The sequence below is a fragment of the Dermacentor variabilis genome, chromosome 6 (genome assembly GCF_050947875.1).
Source record: "Dermacentor variabilis isolate Ectoservices chromosome 6, ASM5094787v1, whole genome shotgun sequence".
Taxonomy (NCBI): Eukaryota; Metazoa; Arthropoda; class Arachnida; order Ixodida; family Ixodidae; genus Dermacentor; species Dermacentor variabilis.
Genome location: NC_134573.1, coordinates 153,846,385 through 153,866,988, shown reverse-complemented (window position 1 = coordinate 153,866,988; position 20,604 = coordinate 153,846,385). Strand labels below are relative to the sequence as shown.

The 20,604-nt window shown below is 48.7% G+C and overlaps 1 protein-coding gene across 4 annotated transcripts in view; it reads right to left on the bottom strand.

Annotated features, from left to right (window-relative positions):
• Window positions 1-20,604, bottom strand: part of LOC142585523 (cytochrome P450 302a1, mitochondrial-like) — a 72,551-nt gene that overhangs the window by 9,273 nt on the left and 42,674 nt on the right. For all 4 annotated transcript variants that reach the window (XM_075696326.1, XM_075696327.1, XM_075696328.1 and 1 more), the window contains 5 exons: window positions 15,034-15,301; window positions 12,782-13,019; window positions 11,531-11,724; window positions 8,575-8,776; window positions 1,973-2,132 (listed from right to left, as the gene is read on the bottom strand). In XM_075696326.1, the coding sequence (XP_075552441.1) occupies window positions 1,973-2,132; window positions 8,575-8,776; window positions 11,531-11,724; window positions 12,782-13,019; window positions 15,034-15,301 (1,062 nt within the window). The remainder of the gene's footprint in view (window positions 1-1,972; window positions 2,133-8,574; window positions 8,777-11,530; window positions 11,725-12,781; window positions 13,020-15,033; window positions 15,302-20,604) is intronic.

Genomic DNA, 20,604 nt, shown 5'->3' with positions numbered 1-20,604 from the left:
ACGCTATCTCTTAGGCTATTCAGTCACTCCGCTTACGTGGCATTTGTGTTCACAAATCTTGTCGTGCTCAGTAGCGCAAGTCTTTACGTTGAGAACGTGGAACGTGTAGTCCATGGCTGAATGAACTCACAGCCTCAGGGTCAAATAATAAATTTCCCTACAATTACTATAGGGAACTCTGGCGCTGTGATCGTTGAGCCACCATGTGAATGATGTGTAGTAGATCGATTTGTCTGATCTTCGTACTTCGGGCTTCAGACGTTCCTGTGGCTTCGTTTATTACGCTTTATGTGGGCTTAGATTGGACTAAATTTTTAGGCAATTTGAACTTTTTTTTAGTGCAGAAACTTTTAAGACATGGCAAGCATGCATAATTGCTGCTACTCGCAGTGGTTTCGCTTGTTTTGGCATCCGTAGCGTATTGGTTTCAATATTGGGCTTCTGTGCTTGAGGTCCTGTGTTCGCATCGGACAATTTTAAATGTGTATTTAATTATTTATTAAGCTGTACTTTCTTAAAAATGATCCCCTTGCAAAGTCACATAGACATTTAAAGCCACAAGGACGAAGTTTAGGCAAATTTATGTACAAACCATCATTACCATGCTGGCTTAACGGCCCTGATTGCAGCTTCCCATAGACAATTGCGCCACAACTCCCTCTGGTAACATTATGAAATTCTACGGATCATAGTGGCAGTAGTAATCAAGGTGAAGAAATTAAGGTTATATAATGTGGTTTCAAATTCGGAGAGTGAGAGCTTTGTTTTGCTGCAAGGTCTTATAGGCGTAGCCAGAGCAGGAAAAAGATACCGTAAAAGCTAACACGCTGAAACTCGCTCTCCTGCTCGCGTCAGCTAGCGCTTATCACGTAAAGCAGACGCTGACAGTGACCCACTTTTTCGAGAGGCGTGCGGCCACGCATCAGCACCCTTTCGGCGCCGAATTGACGCGCGCGTCTTCAACAATATTTGCCGCTTGTTATGTGCAATGTATAGAGAACGAGAAACGTGGTTCCGATTCTGCTTCGCGGTTGCATCGTCAGTCGCGTCTTGATAGCTGCATTGGTTCTTGTCACATCACCAAAGTTAAGCAGCACTGGGCTCGGTCAGAGCTTCAGAGTAGGTCACTTTGGAGCGTCGTGCGCTGATGACTTCCTTTCTACCGCTGAATATTTAACCTGTTACAATTGAGCCAGATAGTTAACGACGTTCACGGTAGGGATGCCCGCCGATACTGTTAGAAAGTTCTAATCTTTTTTTTTCTATTGCTCATTCGTGTAGCTTGCAAAATGCGCAATAACTAGTAAAGACCAAATATTCGTAAACTTAACACGTTAGTTATGCGTGCTGAAGCCTCTTGAATACGATAATTCAATGGTAGGTTTTATTCCTAGGCTAACCGAATTCGATGCTTTAATCTTTAGGCCCATGAAGAAGCTAACTACCGAAAGAGGATAAGAATGGTCAATACAATACCTCGCAAACATCTCTCGGGGATGAGTCCACTAATTGCTTCGTGTACGTTAAATAACTTCCCAGAGAACTACCAATTAGCTGCAGAGTCGTGTCGTAACGCTTGTACGCTCGCACAGACACTGCTGTTACGGAACCTTCCACAAGACTGAAGAAAAGTAAAGAGTGCCAAGTGTGGTTTGCTAGCGTTGCCAACCAGGGTAGCAAACGATAAGCACGTTCAATATAACTATCGCACATTACCGACTTCAACCTGTCAATGACTTCTAGGAAAAGTTGAGCACGCTAGTGCTACCCTCCAAACAAAAAATTTGAAAGACGCTTCCAGGTGCCTTTCTTATAATGATACCGCGTTTTCTTTTTTTTCTATGCACATCACCAGCAGCTCCGACAAGTCCTCTCCACATTCGCTGCAACTTAACCAAAACAACACGCCGCGCCACATTAAAACATCCTACGCAGACAATCAACTGTCACCGATCGCGCTGGCAGAACTCACCGTGTCGATGCCGGCTAGGAACATGTCGAGTATCATGGCGAAGACATCCTTGAGGTCGGCTCCAGGCGTAGACAGCAACTTTTCGAGCACGGTGAGCTCCCTTCCGGTTTCGACGTTCTGATCCGCCACTTTCGTCCTCTCCAGGTATTTGCTGACTACACTGCGCTAACAGAAAACCGAGAGAAAGGGAAAACAATAAACAGACTGTGGGGTGCTCGAGCAACCACGTGCGGCTTGTTACATCTAATACACGTCGCTATTTATCAAAATGTCTACTCCGAGGCCGGTATTGTACGCCTTAAAGAAAGAAAGTTGTTACCAAATGGAGATGTTTGCTCCTCCTGTAAAGCGCTTTGGCATGCTGAATGCGCAGAAATATAGAAGGCTTGTGGGTTATAGAAGGCGACAAAGCCTCATAAAACCAGCCACGCCACAGACAATATTCGCGTCTGCGTACCGAGTCTTGAAAGTGTCAATTTTTTTTTTTAATACACTCGGGATTGCGAATGACCATAATTCATTGCATATGACGATTAAATATTCACGGAGGTGTGTCTACTAGCAAGCGCAGTCCGGATGCATTTACATATGTTCGACCGAAATGCGCTATAGCTTTCGAGAAGTTCTCGCCGTAAGCGCTTTTACGGTTTTGAAGGGACCGCTCCGTAGCGAACCCGAAAGGTATCACCCTGAGAACACTTACGTTTTCGGTGCATCCATTAGTGGGCCGATAAAGAAGAGAACAAAACGTAACGCTGAACTTTCAAAACCTCATCTTTTTTACCCTTGAGAATAAAAGCAGTGACAGAACTAAATGGAGCTCTCCAGCTCAAAACTTGCAACTGTGCCCAGCGCAGCATGGCTATGTAGAAAAGAAGAAAAAAAAAGAATCTCTCAAGGAACTTAATAACGAACAAGCAGAAGATACTTGCACGTATTGAAGACTACTCAAAACTTGGAACTGTGCCCAGAGCAGCAAGGCTATGTAGAAAAGAAAAAAAAAGGAATCTCTCAGGAACTTGGTAACGAACAAGCAGAAGATACTTGGACGTATTGAAGACCAGCCAGTGGTTAATCCATGCGGGTCCTCTTTTACGATTAAAAAAAGTATGAAGAATACTTTCATACCCGCACAGACCTGTGCACCGTAAGTGCATCACGTTGTCCGTATCTGACGTGCAACTATTCACAGAGGAACCTCAAGTGCAGCCTTTTCTTCTGGACACAAAGCGTCAGCACTTATCGCCAAAGGGTATGACCTTTGCTCACCCGTCTGAATACTTCGTGTTGCTTTCTTCTTGCTCAACTAGACGTCAAAATCGATACTGATATAGAAGGCAAAGCCTCACCGACATGCACTACTGCAATGCGAGAGCTGCTCTGAGGGCCGCGTTTGTTAAACTTTTGCTGTTTTTTTTTCTTATCTCTATCTCTCCCCCTCTCGCTCGAAGCGCGCGAATAGAATGCAAAAGTCTCTCGGTCGGTAGCTTGTATGCTTTCGTGCTTCTTTTGGCGAGAGCTTGGCACACAAAAAGTTCGTGGGGCTATAAATCTCACCGGTGTCGTAAAACGTAAGTCGCAAAAATGAATTAGCTATTACTCTGCTCAAGCATGAAAGCATCGCGGCAAAGCTCACCCTTATTTCTTTCCAAACAATGGGAAAGCGGAAACGCCATTTGAGTTCAGATTTGCCACCAATGATTGTGAGTGGCCTGTTTTCAGTTTGAACCACTGAGCAAAGCGGCTCTCGAGTTTTATACTTTTCTTACCTTGTTTCTTTTTTCGAAAGCGTGTTAAAAAGAGCAACAAATACACAGAATATCGGCTCACCGGCACTTTTATGAAACGTTGCAAAAAATAGAGAAGGAATTGAACAAGCTTAATAGAAAATTGTTCTTGCGGAAATGCCGCTCCTGAAACCTCTTTCCCCGGCTTTTAGGAACATTCTTGCTGTCTTTGAACATACTGGCTTGTGCCTAGAGAAAGTATGTAACTTGAAGCCATACGGAACTTGCCAACGCTCTCCAAAAACGGGACAATCGACCGCTTTCGGTCAGGTGCTGCTGGAACACCGCCCCCATCGCTCGTCGGCTCATAAAGTATAAACCCCATGCAAGCGATCTTGCACGCGACAGCGACAAGCGACGCGATGGAGATGGCTGTCGCGTTCGCTCGTCGCCTACAAGTTGCACCCCATGCGAGCGATGACTTCGAGCGACGTCTCCCCAGTGTTGCCGGTATGAGGGCAGCAATATAGGCGCCGAAACTAGCGTGACGCGTGCTTTATTACCTTAAGTTGATGTGTTTTACTGTAAAAAGCAGCATAAAATATTTCTGAAAGTCTTGCAGTAGGTTTTTATCCTTGCACGTATAAAAATTCAATCGTTTGCTCGTTCCCTGCGACAATCGGAAGTACTTGAGTTATGTACATCCAGTTCCGGCTTCGCGCTATTGGCTAGTCGCTCACAGCACTTCCGGGCGACGAGCGACGAATTCTAGATTTGCAGAACCGAGCGATCGCGCGACAAGATCGAGCGATCTGTTCACGCGACGGCCCGATCCGTCGCTCGAAGCCGTCGCTCGTCGCTGTCGCGCACAAAATCGCGCTCATGGGGTTTAGCCTTAAAGCGGTGAAGGTACTTTTGTGCTTCTTGAGGGCGACAGGTTTGTGTGAACGTCTGTGACTATTAGTGCAATTACAATTAGACCACATGCATTAGCGAACTCGATCACCGCCAATTTCCTTCTTTCCTTCCCTCCTCTCTCTCCCGGTCATCTTTGTTTTTCCTTTTCCCATTCCCCCGGTGTAGGGTAGCCAACCGGACGTTATTCTGGTTAACCTCCCTGCCTTCTGCTTTTCCCTTTCCTCCTCCTGAAGACATATGCATCAAAACTTTGACCATTACGGCAGATGTAATGCATTGCAATTACATCAACCACTTATTAAATATAACAATAGCATTGCAAAGTTACATTTAAGGACTGCTAGAACAAGGTCCTTGAAGCATCGTGTAGCATAAGGGAAAGTAAGAACTTGATGTCGACCTTAGGAACCTAATCTGCTTTTTAAAAAACCTGAAATCATAAACACTACGCTGAATAAACGTTCTTAATTGCAGGATACCAACTTGAGCAAATAAGTAACACTATGTCCGCTAGGTAATAAAATCAACATGGTGAAATGTAAACAAGCGAGAACACAAAGAAAAGAGTGAAATGACGTGAGCCGCAATAGCCGCGTTACAGTAATATACATTCAATTCGCTCCCATTCCGCCACAAACAAGATTAATGTCCTAAGTACTAATCTACCAGTTGTCGAACCACTCAATACGTTTTTATGAATTGAATAAAAAGGTTAGAAGTAAATCACGTGAAAAACAATTAGGAACTTTAGCGTCACGATCACTGTTGGCCCTGTTCGGAACGAATCGGCTCGCTTTGTATTCATCGCTTTCCATCAGCTTTGAAATGTAGCACATAATTCCTGTTTATTTAAGGCTTTCAAAGAGGAAAACTTCACTAAGGCATACAAAATCAATGGATTTTTCTTACACTCGATTACCTTTTACATTCAGCCATACATACCAGTGCAAACCTGCAGCGTGTTGTGCAAGAAGAAAATATTAGCGCAATTACCTATACAGATTTGAATTTATCTTTAATAATACACATAACATGCTGGTGTGCGACCGCCCAAACTACAGGGTACCTGAACGTCGCGCTTCGACCACTTGACCTAAAACTTCCCAAAGCCTCCCGTTTGCTTACACTCCTACAGACAATCCGATGGGATGCGGACGTTTGTGACATGGATATATGTTAAGCAGCACTGACACTTCAATCGAGCTAGTTGGTGCGTGAAGCTCGATGTGTTATCATGGTAGGCGCCGCAGCACGTTATACGTACAGTCTTCGTCAAAAATTGTCATGCCGTTAGGCTCGCGACTTGACCTGTCCTTGGGTCGCGTTAAGTACCCGGATGCTCTGAGGCTACAGGTTTCTGTTGCTGGGGTCAAGGATTTGGTTCCCGACCTGTGGAATGCGAAAGAAAACATTTTTTTGTACTTTGTACGCGCTTTAAGGAACTCCTTGTGGTAAGAACTAACGTGCAGGTTCTTCTCTCGCGCTGTCACGTGACACAGTGGAATACTTACTGCACATAATGCTGCGCCATCTACCTCGCCGATGCTTCCTATTGTGGGCGAGAGTGCAGCCTTTGTTTCTGCTCGAGAATCTCACAAAGTGAGAGTGACAGAGCGTCTCTCAATTCTAAGCTTCAATGTGTAGAGGAGCTCTGCAACTATTCCCGAAACTTCAAAAATTTAGACTGACGGCACATGTTATGTCTAGTCTAACTGGAAACCTCTCTGACATTTTTACCTTTTACGAATACAAATACCCCTGTTGAAATAGTGGCAGCTTACTTAGTCACAACGCTGCTTCTGGTTCAATGTTAGAGTACTATGTTTCTGTGCCGTCTTTCAGTACAAAGCTTCTGGGTAACGCTGCGTCCTCGATCGTTGGGGTAGTTCGGACAGCTTGTGTACTATTTTTCATACGAACGTCCGTCCCGATATCCACTACAAAAGTCTATTTCCCGTGGACTAAACAAATCTGTACTTAATGTCTGCTAATCAGTTTGTATTTATTGCAACGCGTTTAAGCAACCATAGGTATCGCGGGCAATGCCACGAACTCACAACAACCAGCAGATAACGGGAAGTATAACGTCGAGTCTGCAAGCAGCACTCGACGAACGTTCCCCCCGTGGCAATGTAGTTGTCCATCGCACTTATCGATTGTATCTGGCGCGATGCTCGAGCATGTGTGCACTCGAGCGAGTGAAGAGAGACTATGTTTGTTGCGAATCGTACGGCAGTGTGATACGACCATCCATAGACGCCCTTGAATTATGAGCCTTCTATACGGATAGACTGTCTCCAGAACATTTTTTTTTTTTTAGAGCGCAGCTCTTAAACGCCCGTTCCTTCGGCGAGCGTTGACGTAACCGAGTGAACTAGCACCGCGAAAGATGATAGAGCGAACGCGGAGCGCAGTGGGGGAGGGGGGGGGGGTTAAAGACGCGAGGCGGAAAGCCGAGGAGCATGGCATGGCGAAAGCGTGAGAAGAAAAGCGTAGTGCGGCGACGACGGCTACTAGGTGGGGCCATCGTAGCGCGCGTCGTATAGGAGGTCTGTCTGCGTCATCCGCTGTGAATCACGCCCACGCGTCACCCACGCACAGCCTCTCGCGGTCTCCAGATTAGTGAGGCAGTCGCGCCACACTTGGCTCCGTTTGCAACGTGCCGCACAAGACAGATTGCCCGCGCCAGCCAATACACAGCGAAATGAAAACACGTATGTAGCTGCGCTCAAAGTCCGCATTAGGGAGTATCGCAATCGTCGGTGAATTTTTTCTTTCCATTTCTTTTAGATTATGTCTGCTTGAAATAATGCCGTTTTGTATTTTATTTCTGGACCATTATTTTCGTGCGACCTATTTTCTTATCTGTCCAGATTGGCAACTGCTCTAGCCAGAAGGCTCTAGCCCAGCGTCACCGACACTAGCTACTATGACCGCTAAGAAAGTTAAGACACCCTCCCAAAGGATATCAACCCACGTGTCACTGCTAGTCCGAATTACGCACCTAGGTTTGCCGAGCTCAATCTTATGAGCGTTCGCGCTTCTGATCTCGATCGTAAACACGTCCAGTCATATACAGAGCATGCACACTTCGAACATTTTCTCATCTTGGACATTCTCGTCTTGCGACAAGCAATTGAAGGTGTCACAGCGAATGTTCATCACGTTGCTCCCATTTCGCTTCCACCAGTCGCTGTGGTTTGTGTCCTGACACAACTGTCAACCCTGGAAAGCTTCAGATCAAGGTGCCTATAGCACTAGATTGCATTACAAAAGTTGGCTTGCGACAAACGTTGTCCCGACGGACATGTCGGAGCATGGCAGAAAGCTTAATCCTATCCTCTTCAGCTTGTCTCCAACAGCGCTCTCGAACATTTGGGTTCTGTACCATCACGTCCGTGACGCTACGTGCAAGCCATCTACGCCATGGATCACGTGACATGTATGTTGCACACGCTGCCCACTTTCTGGAGATTTCCCTCCTAAGCCTCCAATGTTGCAGCACGATGGTCGTTCGAAATATATTGCGCTGCTCAGTACATAGTTTTCCTTTCGTCCTTTACACTTTCAACTGCACGGAGAGAGACAGAGATAAACAGGATGGGAAAGGCAGGGAGGTTAACCGGAATAGACGCTGGCTTGCTACCCCAGTGCACTGGGGAAGGGTAAGGGAAGTCAAAGACGGAAAGAATAAACTGCGCACTTCTATTATATGCGTATGCGGTTACTTCTCGACAAAAGTAGGAGCGTAATCGCTTCCATGTTTCGGTAATTGCATGTTGTCGACGTTATAGGTTATTTCACTGCCCCCAACCACTGTAGTAAACATTCGACCAAAATTTATACGTGACCAACACATCAATTATTCGCATCTTTAATCGCGGTTACCAAAACAAGAGCGAGTGCGTGGTTGCAGGAGCCCAATGCGTGCAATTGCAGCTCACGTGCTGTGTTCACCTGGCCATGAAGTCCTGCGACTCGACCAGCTTCCGGTAGGCGGGAGTGTTCCACATCTTCCAGAAAGGCAGCCCGTTCTCCGTCACCATGATGATGCGGTGCGTCTCCGACGCGGCCTCCACGAGCCGCTGTTGCTCCGACTCACTGCTCAAACCTCGCTGAAGGCAACCCAGCCTTGTGTTCAACGCCAGCACTCCCGTGCCTGCAGGGCACGCACGTCACTCTTAGCGATATTTTTCAGCACAAGATCGGAACGAGTCTTTCGAATTCTTTAATAATAATAATATTTGGGGTTTTACGTGCCAAAACCACTTTCTGATTATGAGGCATGCCGTAGTGGAGGACTCCGGAAATTTTGACCACCTGGGGTTCTTTAACGTGCACCTAAATCTAAGCACACGGGTGTTTTCGCATTTCGCCCCCATCGAAATGCGGCCGCCGTGGCCGGGATTCGATCCCGCGACCTCGTGCTCAGCAGCCCAACACCATAGCCACTGAGCAACCACGGCGGGTGTTTTTTCGAATTCTTTGACGAACTTCTCGCCTAAACTTTTGTCGAACGTACTCAGTGCTAAAATAGCACTCATTGTTCCTTAAAAAAAAACTACCAACCCGCGTGGAGCAGGGTAGTTAAGAAAGAGTTACGGAAGCAGTAACAAGGAGAAAATTAAGAAAACTTTAGGCTACTGGACTCAAGAAACGTAGCTCCGAACTTCGAAAGTGTCGCCTGTTCTCGAAACATGAGGATTTCCAAATTACGCGAATGACGCGGATGCGGCGTCATCGCGGTAAATAACGACGTCGCAGCGGTGACGACAACACGCCGACGTCATTAAGCTTCATCGTACTCTTTACCCCCCCCGTCATGACGCACGATTACGCCACCTACGAAACGCATTTTTGCGACATCACATACCGGGATTGCGACAACAAACTGGGTATGTCATTACGAAATAAAAGTCGACGTCACTTACATTGGATCATTATTGTACTCTGAACGTCATAGCAAAACGTCAGGCGTTCTCCTTCTGAGGCCTACATCCTGATAACGGGCGAGCCTAAAAGAGTGGAGAGCCCCTTTGCATATTCCACCGCAAGAAAAGTGACTGTTTGGTAACGCCTAAACGCATTCCTTCCTGGGATAAGGCTTGAACTCTCAATGTGCCATTGGAGCAGGGCGCTAGAGAGAACCCCCGCAGGGACATGTCCCGTGTACACAGATGCGATACCTTGTTATGTAAGGTTTCCCCGTTGTGCTAGGTCGCCTGCGAGTATGGAGACGATGGCCAGCTGGATCCGTTTCTTTCTTCTGCACGCTTTCACTCACGCAAGCCCGCGCATTCTTTTCCAAGGTCTTTTACGTAAGAGTCTTAGCTGGCGTGCGCGCAAGTTATGGCACACGGAATGCGAAACTGGGATGAACACGCTTAAGTTTTACGTCTTTCGGTGAATGTGTGAAGAACGGCTCCACGACTTAAAGATACCAAATAAAATAAATAAATAAATAAATAAATTTAGCATCCCATCCACACGCATGAGCGGATAGATTGGACGCTATATGAAGAAATTAGCGGTAGGCCAGAACAATCTTTTTTTTCGTCTTTTGATTCCCTTTGCAGTGGTGTCCTGCTGCTGTGCACTGAGTCACGCCGTGGCAAACGCATTGCGAGTGTGGCGGAGTATTACGGTAGACGTATTTCCTGCTGGACTAGAGAATTATTCCTTACTACGTGGACACTGCTACAGGAACAAGACAACGCGTTCGTTGAATCTCATCTGCCATTATTTTTGTCATTGAAGAGAAGCTTTCTTTGCAAACTACCCTGGACTTTCATGAGCGTGGCTACTATGGTGCTTCTATTTTGCTCAATAGCTCGCCCGCAATACACTACTACCATTTTTTGCCACCCTTACGGGCGTACTGGTTGCTTGTCCTGTTTTCTACGGACTTGTGCAGGCATAAAACGAGTGATACCTAAATATTCTCATTGCAACAACTGTATGTATTCAAGAACACAATTTCTTCAACAAAGCAAACATTTATGTCAACTTTCCTAGTGTTCGGGGTTCGGCGCATCTGCTTGGGCGGTCTTTCGTCGAGTGAAGCGCAGTTTACTGCTGCACGTCTCTAGGATCGGCCACCTCTAGTCGGCGCACCGACCCTGGATACAGTGTCAGCCACAAAAAAAAAAAAAAAACAAGTGCCGATACCGGAGACAGTTTAATTTGCGGCCACGTGAGTCCCGTCGTGGGGCTGTCCGCACCTTGCGTCGTCACTGGCAGGCAGGTAATCGCTATCGGGCAAAACGCGGTGCAGAATTGTGAGTAGCGAGTGCGCGAGTGAGTGCGCGAGTGAGTGAGTGCGCGAGTGAGTGAGTGCGCGAGTGAGTGAGTGAGTGAGTGCGCGAGTGAGTGAGTGCGCGAGTGAGTGAGTGCGCGAGTGAGTGAGTGCGCGAGTGCGCGAGTGCGCGAGTGAGTGCGCGAGTGAGTGAGTGCGCGAGTGCGCGAGTGCGCGAGTGCGCGAGTGAGTGAGTGAGTGAGTGAGTGAGTGAGTGAGTGAGTGAGTGAGTGAGTGAGTGAGTGAGTGAGTGAGTGAGTGAGTGAGTGAGTGAGTGAGTGAGTGAGTGAGTGAGTGAGTGAGTGAGTGAGTGCGCGAGTGAGTGAGTGAGTGAGTGAGTGAGTGCGCGAGTGAGTGAGTGAGTGAGTGCGCGAGTGCGCGAGTGCGCGAGTGAGTGAGTGCGCGAGTGAGTAGGCAAGTGAGTGCACGAGTGAGTGCACGAGTGAGTGAGTGTGGTTCCCGTTAAAAATCTCCATATCGTCAAAAATTCTGGGCTCACACACTACGGCGTCCCTCACAGCCGTACTGCTGGTTTGAGACAGCGAACCTCATGAATTTAAATAATAAACGAACAATACAACCTTCAAAAACGTGCAGAGAAGCATCGATGGCTCTTACATTCCAGGGCCCACTGGTAGAGCTCCTTGAGGAAGTCTTCAACTTCAAGCGTTCTGCTATCCCGCGTTTGCCGTACCAGGTTGGCGACGTCCAGGGTGACATCTTGCAAGACGTCGATGTAGGCAGACATGGCGTCCCGTTGCATGAGCGGCTTCTGGAACATGTGCCGTAGCCTGAACCACTCTTCGCCATTCCTGCGCATGTAGGATCGCACGGACAAACACAGTGACTCACTTTCTATCTTGGATCGTCTTCCTTTTTCACAAATATTGATATTGAGATGCGAAGCAAAAGTGACATGACATGCGAGAACTAAAAAATAAAGAAGAACACTACAATATCTTTATCAATCGGCTTCATGGCTCCGCGAGAAATGCCAGAGAGATAATGAAGTCCTCGACAACGTTTTTCTCTATGTGGTCTTTTGCGGCAATATTCGATCATTTGTCGCACAAAAAATTATCGGTCAACCTTTGTGTTGCCTGGTTCTCTTCTGTTGTGTCCGTGTCTGCACGCCTTATCTTCTTTCACGGTGAATCCCTACCAACTACCTCAACTTTCTATATTCTAAAAAAAATCTATACTGGCGTAGATGTACGGCCACCGTCGAATCACCATCAAGCGTGTACTAAGCCGCGGAAGTCGCAAGGATATGCCGTCCGCTAATTGTTCTTTTGAAATTGTTCTGATGGGACATGGATCCATGCAATAAAACGGCGAACGGCAAAAAAGATGATCGAAAATTTTAAAGAATCGTTACAAGATAAGGGCCCAGAATGAGCGTTTACTTGTCTTTAGTCACAATGTACGTTTATTTTAGGCGTACAACGATCACATAGCGTGCAGCGGACGATGCCAAAATCAGTGAAGTCATTACAAGCTTCTGCAAAATATTTAATGTAGCCTTGATACTCAATTAAAGTTGGCATTCTAAGCCGCTGCTCACGGTCATGGTCACAGTCATCGCATTCATGGCCGCCACATAGATCCCACCCTCTTTGCTGCTATAACGTAACTGCTCGCCCTTCGTCCACGGTATAGGTGGCTCGTAGTGTTTTGAAAAGGTACTCCACCATTCTAGGCTAACTTGATGTTTCTCTTTTAGCGCAACTGCTAGGTTTTCGCTGAATCATCCGATGTGTTCTCTACACGCCCTCCGAGATGGGGCAGGGAGGTTCGGTGCGCGACTCTAATCTCGAAGGCCACGACCCGGTCGAGCTTCTGCGCGCGGTCGAGTCAGGTGTCACTTACGTGGGGAACAGCCCTCCGCTGCTGTACATGTGCGGCCGCTCGCGACGGTACTTGAGAAGCGCCCGGTGCGAGAGCCGCGCCGGGTAGCGCCCTTCGTGGCGGAACACGTGCTCCATGTCGCGCGGGTCGAACACGTGCACGACCACGCGATCGCCCACAACCACCTCTCGCACCAGAGGCCCGTACCGGTCGAGCAGCTTCTGCGCGTTCCGATGCATCCGCGTCAGGTCCATATCGCCTGCGACGAACAGGGGGAGAGAAAAAAGAAAGAACGGTTCATACGCGAAACGGAAGAGTTTCCACGGCGTGTCCCGTTGCACCCTGCATACGCCTGCAACCCTGCGAGAAGCGAAATAAATGGTAACTTCAGCAAGCGAGAGAGAGGGAGAGAGAGAGCTCTAATGAGAACAGAGGTTTTTCTGGCAGCACGCCTATAGCATGGTGCTCCTGGTGAACTATAAATGAAATGATACATGCAGAGAATACAGGGCACCGGACGACACACGGCGAACGCATAACCCGACATACTATATTAATATATCTCGCTTATAGGCCAATGTCTCTTGGAGTAGTTCAGGCATTCGTAGCGCGGGATGCACATGCGTCCGCACTGCGTGAAGCATTCGGCGATTCTTTCAACTCATTTAGTAAGACAGCAGTTGCTCGCTCAAAAGGACAACTGAGGAAGTTGCTAAGGGCAACTGACGCCGCAGATTGCCTCCAAGACAGGGCACTCTCAGCCACGCCGCGCCTAGCAACGGCAGGCTCTCACCAGCTTCCCTTCCCCCTTTAGCACGTGTTAATCTCCCCACCCCCACACTCCAATTTTCCGTGCACAACATTACGCGAGCGGGAAGACGGGCGCGCATCAAGCCACCATCCTTCTCCGCTGACCCTCTCAAGCTTTCCGTCGCGCCTACACCATAGGCGCCGCGGGGCGCGACGCAATGTTGCCGCACTTCGACTTTTTAACGAAACATCACGGCGACGCCGACGGAGGCGGAAATTCGCCTGGAGTGTGCCATCTTTCTTTTCACAGTAAAAGGAGCACCTCGTCTAAGGACCCGCCGTCACGGCTCAATTCCACGAAACATACTTTCCAAGAGTTCTTAGCCACCCGCCGTGGTTGCTTAGTGGCTACGGTGTTGGGCTGCTAACAACGAGGTCGCGGGATCGAATCCCGGCCACGGCGGCAGCGTTTCGATGGGGGCTAAATGCGAAAACACCCGTTGTTTGGATCGCACCGCTGGTACGATCTGTTGGGAACTCGGCGCTGACGCCCGTGGATGTACCTGGGTCGCAAGCCCCAAGGGTAGCGTTGGCCTGGCGGCCTGGGGTACAACTGGAAGCATCCGAAGGTCCCGGCAAAGCATGAGTCGACTGGTAACAACAAAACAACTTGTTTATTTTGACATCGCAAAGAGTTGGCGGTCAGGTTGACCGAAGTAGAGAGACGGGAGAGCACTTTACTCAACAGAAGAAATCGGAGCCCTCCTTTTTTGGCGTCCGGGGGCAGCTGTCTTTATACTCTCGCAGTTGAGGGCAAGAAGGAACCCCTCAATAGACGAGCACGTGAACGTACAATGTCGTAGCGCTGTCGTAGCACAATGTCGTAGCACAATGTCGTAGCACACTGTCGTAGCACACTGTCGTAGCGCTGCCGGTCGGGCACAATGACTGTAATGAGAGGGTGATCCCTGCTTTCGCATCGCCTGGTTCGGGCACAATGACTGGAAGGAGAGGGTGATCCTTTGCGGTCGCATCGCCGCAGTCGCGCCTGGAAACACCTGGCGGGGAGCGTTGCGGCGACGACGATCGGGCCAAAATGTCTGCCGCCCCGCCGCAGTCGCGCCGGCAAAACCACGTGTCGCAGGCGAAACGCAACACCGTGTACTTAGATTTAGGTGCACGTTAAAGACTCTCAGGTGGTCAAAATTTCCGGAGTGCCCCACTACGGCGTGCCTCATAATCTGATTGTGGTTTCGGCACGTAAAACCCCATAATTTTTCTAGAGTTCTTAGTCATCTCTCTGTCCACTGGCTCGGGGGACGCCATCACGGCTTTCAACATATTTTTTCTGACGGCCACGGTGCGCATTGCTGAACGCTCGGCGCCACTGCAGCTGCATCCAGTACGAAGACAGAGCAACCTCATAGTCTTGACTGCCATTCAGTAAAGCCCGTAAGCGGCCATCGGAGTACTGTGGTAAGTGTATGCGAGGCATATAGCATTCTCAAGGAATGCACTCTCACCTATAAGTGGCAGGTATCTCCAGATGTTTCCGATCAGCGGCAATGGTTTAGGGCCAGGAATCTCGTGGAACGGCCTTGCGGTGTCGCTGATAGCGCCGGCTGGTCGGCTTCTGATGCCTTGCAACTGCTGTAGCTTGTCGCCGTGTACGGGGCACACATCGTGCTCCACAGGACGTTGCTTCTCGGCTGCCGCAGCGGCTAACGAGCTGTTCTCCCGGAACCCAGTCCGATGCACCGCGCATAGCAGGCTTCTTCGTAGGCATCTCATCTGAAAAATTATTCAATAAACAACAAAATTAAGCAAACAAATAAGAACCAAATAATCCAATCAATACATTAAGGACACTTCAACAAATTGAAACACGAGCAATTTATCGGTAAAACCGCTTAGCAAATTGTGAATCAATTAAGTCCGACCAGCGTCATCATCGCCATCAGCAGCAGCAGCTATATCGTGACGTTGTAGCGACTGTGGAGAAACAGACAATGGCACACCGTGTTAGTCACGAAACGAAAGGCGCAGATATAGCCCCGGCGTAACGCGCGCCGCGCAGTTTCACGCTACGCCGGCGAGGAGTAGACGCTTTCCACTCTAGCGGCAGCCAGCGTGACCGGCCGCGTCCGGCGAGCTTTAACGTGGCTGGCGAGGGAGTAGAACGCGACCCTTCACGCTCGCCGGAGCCGCTAGACCCAACACCCAACAAGTCTGCAGAATCAACGCTCGCCGGAGCCGCTAGACCCAACAAGTCTAGTAACGTTGGTTAGACCGGATCGGGCGCAAGCTTGGCTGGCCAGCAGCATGCTGAAGACATGTTGATCTGTACAGCTCAGACGCACAGAATAGAGTGCGCTGCCAAGTTTGCGCCTTCGCCAAATCAGAAAGACCTCGCTCACCGCACACTTGTGGGCATGCCCTGCGGCAACAGCTGACTGCCACGCTGCTGCTATACGTTCAACATGCCAAGCTATATACGGCGGACGAATTTGCGACGCTCCACGCGTCGCCAGCGTCACGTTTCCAGCTTCGGCGGTAGCTGCTTGGCACCGTTTGAAACGCCGCACTCTGATCCGCGCCTTAACTCTTCATTGGGCGAACTTGTGCCCAGAAAAACAAGTAACACTCAAGTGCGGCGATAGCGGCGAACACGGTCGTCGAAATCGGATCTATAAGGGTCAAGTGCGTCGGCCGTTTACAAGTTACTTATCGTACATTCCAGTGTAATCGCTACTAGCTCGCTTACGTTCCACAGGGTACACCACTATTCGCTTCGCTCACGCAATCTGATTAAAGCACAATATTTCGCTATAGTATACCGGCGACAACATTCGAAAAAGTTCCAGAATATCAAAGCGCGTCCTGCGCCGAACGTTAATTTTGTAACAGTTGTTAAACGATGAAAGACTATCACCGAAAAATTTTTAAAAAATGTACCTGGCTCAAGGACACTCCCAGTGACCTCAAGTTATTCCTCAGAGGCCGAATTCACGAACCTTTCCGATAGTGAGTGCGCTTTACCATTGGCCAGTCGCCTTCGCTAACAATACATGCCAGACATTACCATTGGCTGGCATCAGATATTGGGAACAGCTTGAGCGTGAGAACGTATTGATTAATGCGGGTCCAGGGATAGGATGCAATAGCAGGTCAGAATATGCTGATGCGGACTTTATTCTATTTCTGCGAATTTGCTAATCTCATCCCTGATCTAAACCTTCGATTGCATTACCCTTCCCTTGGTGCCATTTTCGATGCTAGAACAGACAACCAGCTGCGTGTTATAAGAATTACACAGCAAATAAGTTCTGCCGTAAGGCGTTGGTCCCGGGTTCGAATCCCGGACGAAGACAGGTTTCTCCTAAACTGCGAATCTTTCTGAGAAAACCGTACGAGTTTCTTTTGTAGCTTCGTGCTACAGTCGGTTGAATGACAGTTTTCCCCCTTTCGTACGCGTTAAACAGTGGCAATATCGGCCAGTTATTACAATGATAACTTATGGCGCGTTAATCTGAGACGAAAAACGCGACGTCGAAGGGTTGGGCGCATCACGAGTTCGTGACAGCACTCTCACGTCGATGTGTCTCGAAACGGCATGCGAGAACGTCAACGCATCACGCGACTCCTCCGACCCAACCTCTTGATCACAAGGACACTACCTGATACCCATGTTTGCAACTCCATGCTGGCACCGTATTCAGACTGTTTATTGTTACGTCTGTCATTCCGACGCGCATCAAGTGAATCGAGAAATGTTTAGTCTGGCTGGCGCTAATACAAGGGGGCGTACGCGTGGGAACCCGCTGTTTGGATCCCACCGATGGCATCGGTTGTTGGGAACTCGGCGCTGACGCCCGTGGTTGTACCTGGGTCGCAAGCCCCAAGGGTAGCGTTGGCCTGGCGGCCTGGGGTACAACTGGAAGCATCCGAAGGTCCCGGCAAAGCATGAGTCGACTGGTAACAACAAAACAACTTGTTTATTTTAACATCGCAAAGAGTTGGCGGTCAGGTTGACCGAAGTAGAGAGACGGGAGAGCACTTTACTCAACAGAAGAAATCGGAGCCCTCCTTTTGGCGTCCGGGGGCAGCTGTTTTTATACTCTCGCAGTTGAGGGCAAGAAGGAACCCCTCAATAGACGAGCACGTGATTGTACAATGGGCTAATGGTGACGCACACTGTCGTAGCGCCGCCGGTCGGGCACAAAGACTGGGAGGAGAAGGTAACTTCGGCTCTCGTAGCGCCTCTGGTCGGGCACAATGACTGGAAGGAGAGGGTGACCCCCTGCTGTCGCATCGCCGCCGTTCGGGCACAATGGCACATACACTCACACACGCACATGAAGACACGTGGCATCGGAACATGCCTGGAAACGCCTGGAAACGCCTGGCGGGGAGCGTTGCGGCGACGCCGAACGGGCCAAAATGTCTGCCGCCCCGCCGCAGTCGCGCCGGCAAAACCGCGCGTCGCAGGCGAAACGCAACACCGCTCATACATCCACCCTGATTTTAAATTTAACTAAATTTTAAATAATCGCTACATACTCACGAAGTACATTTACTGTGCGGGTGCCCAATGCAAGTATCTATCGAGGAGTACAGAACTTTCGAAACTAGAGATAACACGGTATAGAACCGTCTTTTTTTCCTCAAAGTAATGTACCAGCCCTCCCTGTGGACATCCTCCTATAGAATGCATAGAAATATCAAAAAAGAAACGTGTTGAACAGTAACCTTAGTCTTTTGTGCAGTAGAGCTTGTTTTTGCTTTTCGTAATGGGTTGTAGTCACATAGGTATTGCAACAAATGCTCAATGACAGCCAAGTGGAGTGCAGAAGCTTTGCGCAGGGGGATTTTTCGTGAATGGTCGCCATTGAGGTCCTTCCTCGCTTCGAGAGTATACTTGAGAAACTCGAGCGGAGCGAGTGCTTCCTCTGTTATTTCGGTGGTCTGATTTCTTTGTGTTAACTGCCGCGAGTGGACTCCTTCGAGCTTAAGCGATAGCGCCGGGCACATAATTAAGGTAACGACGTCGAGAAAGGTAACATACAACGTCAAATAAGAAGGAGAAAGTGCAAATGCTTTGTGCTAACGTGAGCGGAAACGGCCACGAGGTGCACTTAAGACGTCAGGTGGGATTACAACGTGGGCGTGATAGAGACTTCTGTTTTGCCATTGCAAAAGGCCGGACGGTGTACTACGCCATTTTCATGCTATACCACGAGATACTCTAGTCTCGCGAATACTCGAAAGCCATAAAGCTGAAGAGTACTACCAAACTCGTCATCAGATAACATTCTTATAAACCGTTTTATGAAACGGAAGACACCAGCTTTTTTTTTTTTTTTGCTTCTGCGTAGCACATGACATTTCGGCATTCCGTATTATGCAAAGTGTCCAACCCAGAACAGAGCCCAGCGAGCGCCTTATATGTGAAAGAGAACGTAATGCCACGGCAGCCTAATTGTTAGAGCAGCGCGAGCGTAATGCGTAGGATGTTGGTGCGGTCACCACCTGCGACGAGTTATCTTTGCGTCCATTTTCATTTCCCTTTACACCTCATTATTTCTACATTGTGATTAAACATCACAATTAAATTTACGTGCGCCTTCTGTGACATTATAGTATGTTACTTCGTACACTGACAGAAAATCGAACCCCTCGGGTCGACTCATTGTTCTCGGTCATCTTGCAGCGCCAGTGTCTAAAATCGATGGTTTTTCGCAATACCGAAATTTCGGGAGGAAGTTTCCCCGTTTTTTTCTTATGAAAGCTCAGGGCCAAACTTCCAGCTGATACAATGTCTCGGGCCTTTTCTGGTACTCAAACGAAGGAGCCGAGCGGTGTTTGATCAAAGGACCCCAGTGTTTTGTGGTCTTGACTTTTGGCGCGCGCTTGGTCTTCGTATTCTTCTAAGATATTTTCGTAATCGCTGAGACTTTCTGAACTTACTCAAGGGCGATTTCAGCAAAAAGCAAAGCGAAATTTATTACTTCTGTTTGAGATGTGGCATAATCACTCGTTCCTGCACAATTCCAGTGACGTCCGTGCAATATTCCTCTAAAAGACCGTTCCGTAATAACTCAAACAAACAAAGTTTAAATATATCTACTTGGGACAGCAGCCATATAGCTGGAATACTTTAGAAATGCTTCTATGTGGACGTTCGAAGGCAGCACAGATTTGTAAGAAAGAAACAAAAAATGGGGTAACACCGACGCTGGTTTCACTTCTCTAAGCGACACAAAAACCATTACGCATGCGAAAAACTATACTTCAGACAGGCATCTCAGATCTTGCAATCGCTAGATTGCAAGATTGCAATGCTAATGCCCATTTTGAGCGATGTCCCCTACATTAAACATTCACAGCGGGAACGAGAAGCCTGTGCGTTTTGCATAGCTCCCTGATGCCTAAACGAGTGCTTCCGCGATGGCAGTATAGTAACCACTGCGGCTAAGACATTCAGTGCGGAGCCTGCCACCGCTTTCGCTGCTAGTGTCTCTCTATATATCGCGATAGCGCGTGCGCTCGGAATGGAGACAGAACCACGAAAAGGCGACGCTTTTAGCGTGAAAGAAAAAAAAATATCTCCGGTGAAACCAGTTTAAGACTAGGGCTTTCTCCTCCGTCCTGTCTTCCTGACCCTGCTTGCGAACTGGTTCCGCGGAATCGAAAGTGGCAGTTGTGGTTCGCCACAGTCGCAAAAAGGAGGAGAAGTGGGGGGAGGGGGGGGGGGTCGCAACCGAGAAGCTTCCGTAGAGAGATGAGAGTCACGCAACCAGGGAAAGGCGGCCGATTGAAGTATACGATTCTGTAGCGCGTGTGACGACGGCAGCCAACTGGTCGGCGATCCACAGCCGCCGCCGTTATCGGCGTCGCAACCGCAGCTCTTCATTAGCCATGCGCTGGACGGGGTCAGTGCACGGTTTAAACGAGGTCAAAGACTCGTCAAGCGATGCTGCGGTTCGTCTCTCGCGGGTGCCTTCCCCCTGTACGGATCGGTCGAGGACTAGTTCGAAGAGGCCCCGCTCTCGCATGCGAATCTCGTCCTGTGGTCGGCGGAATGTGAAACAACT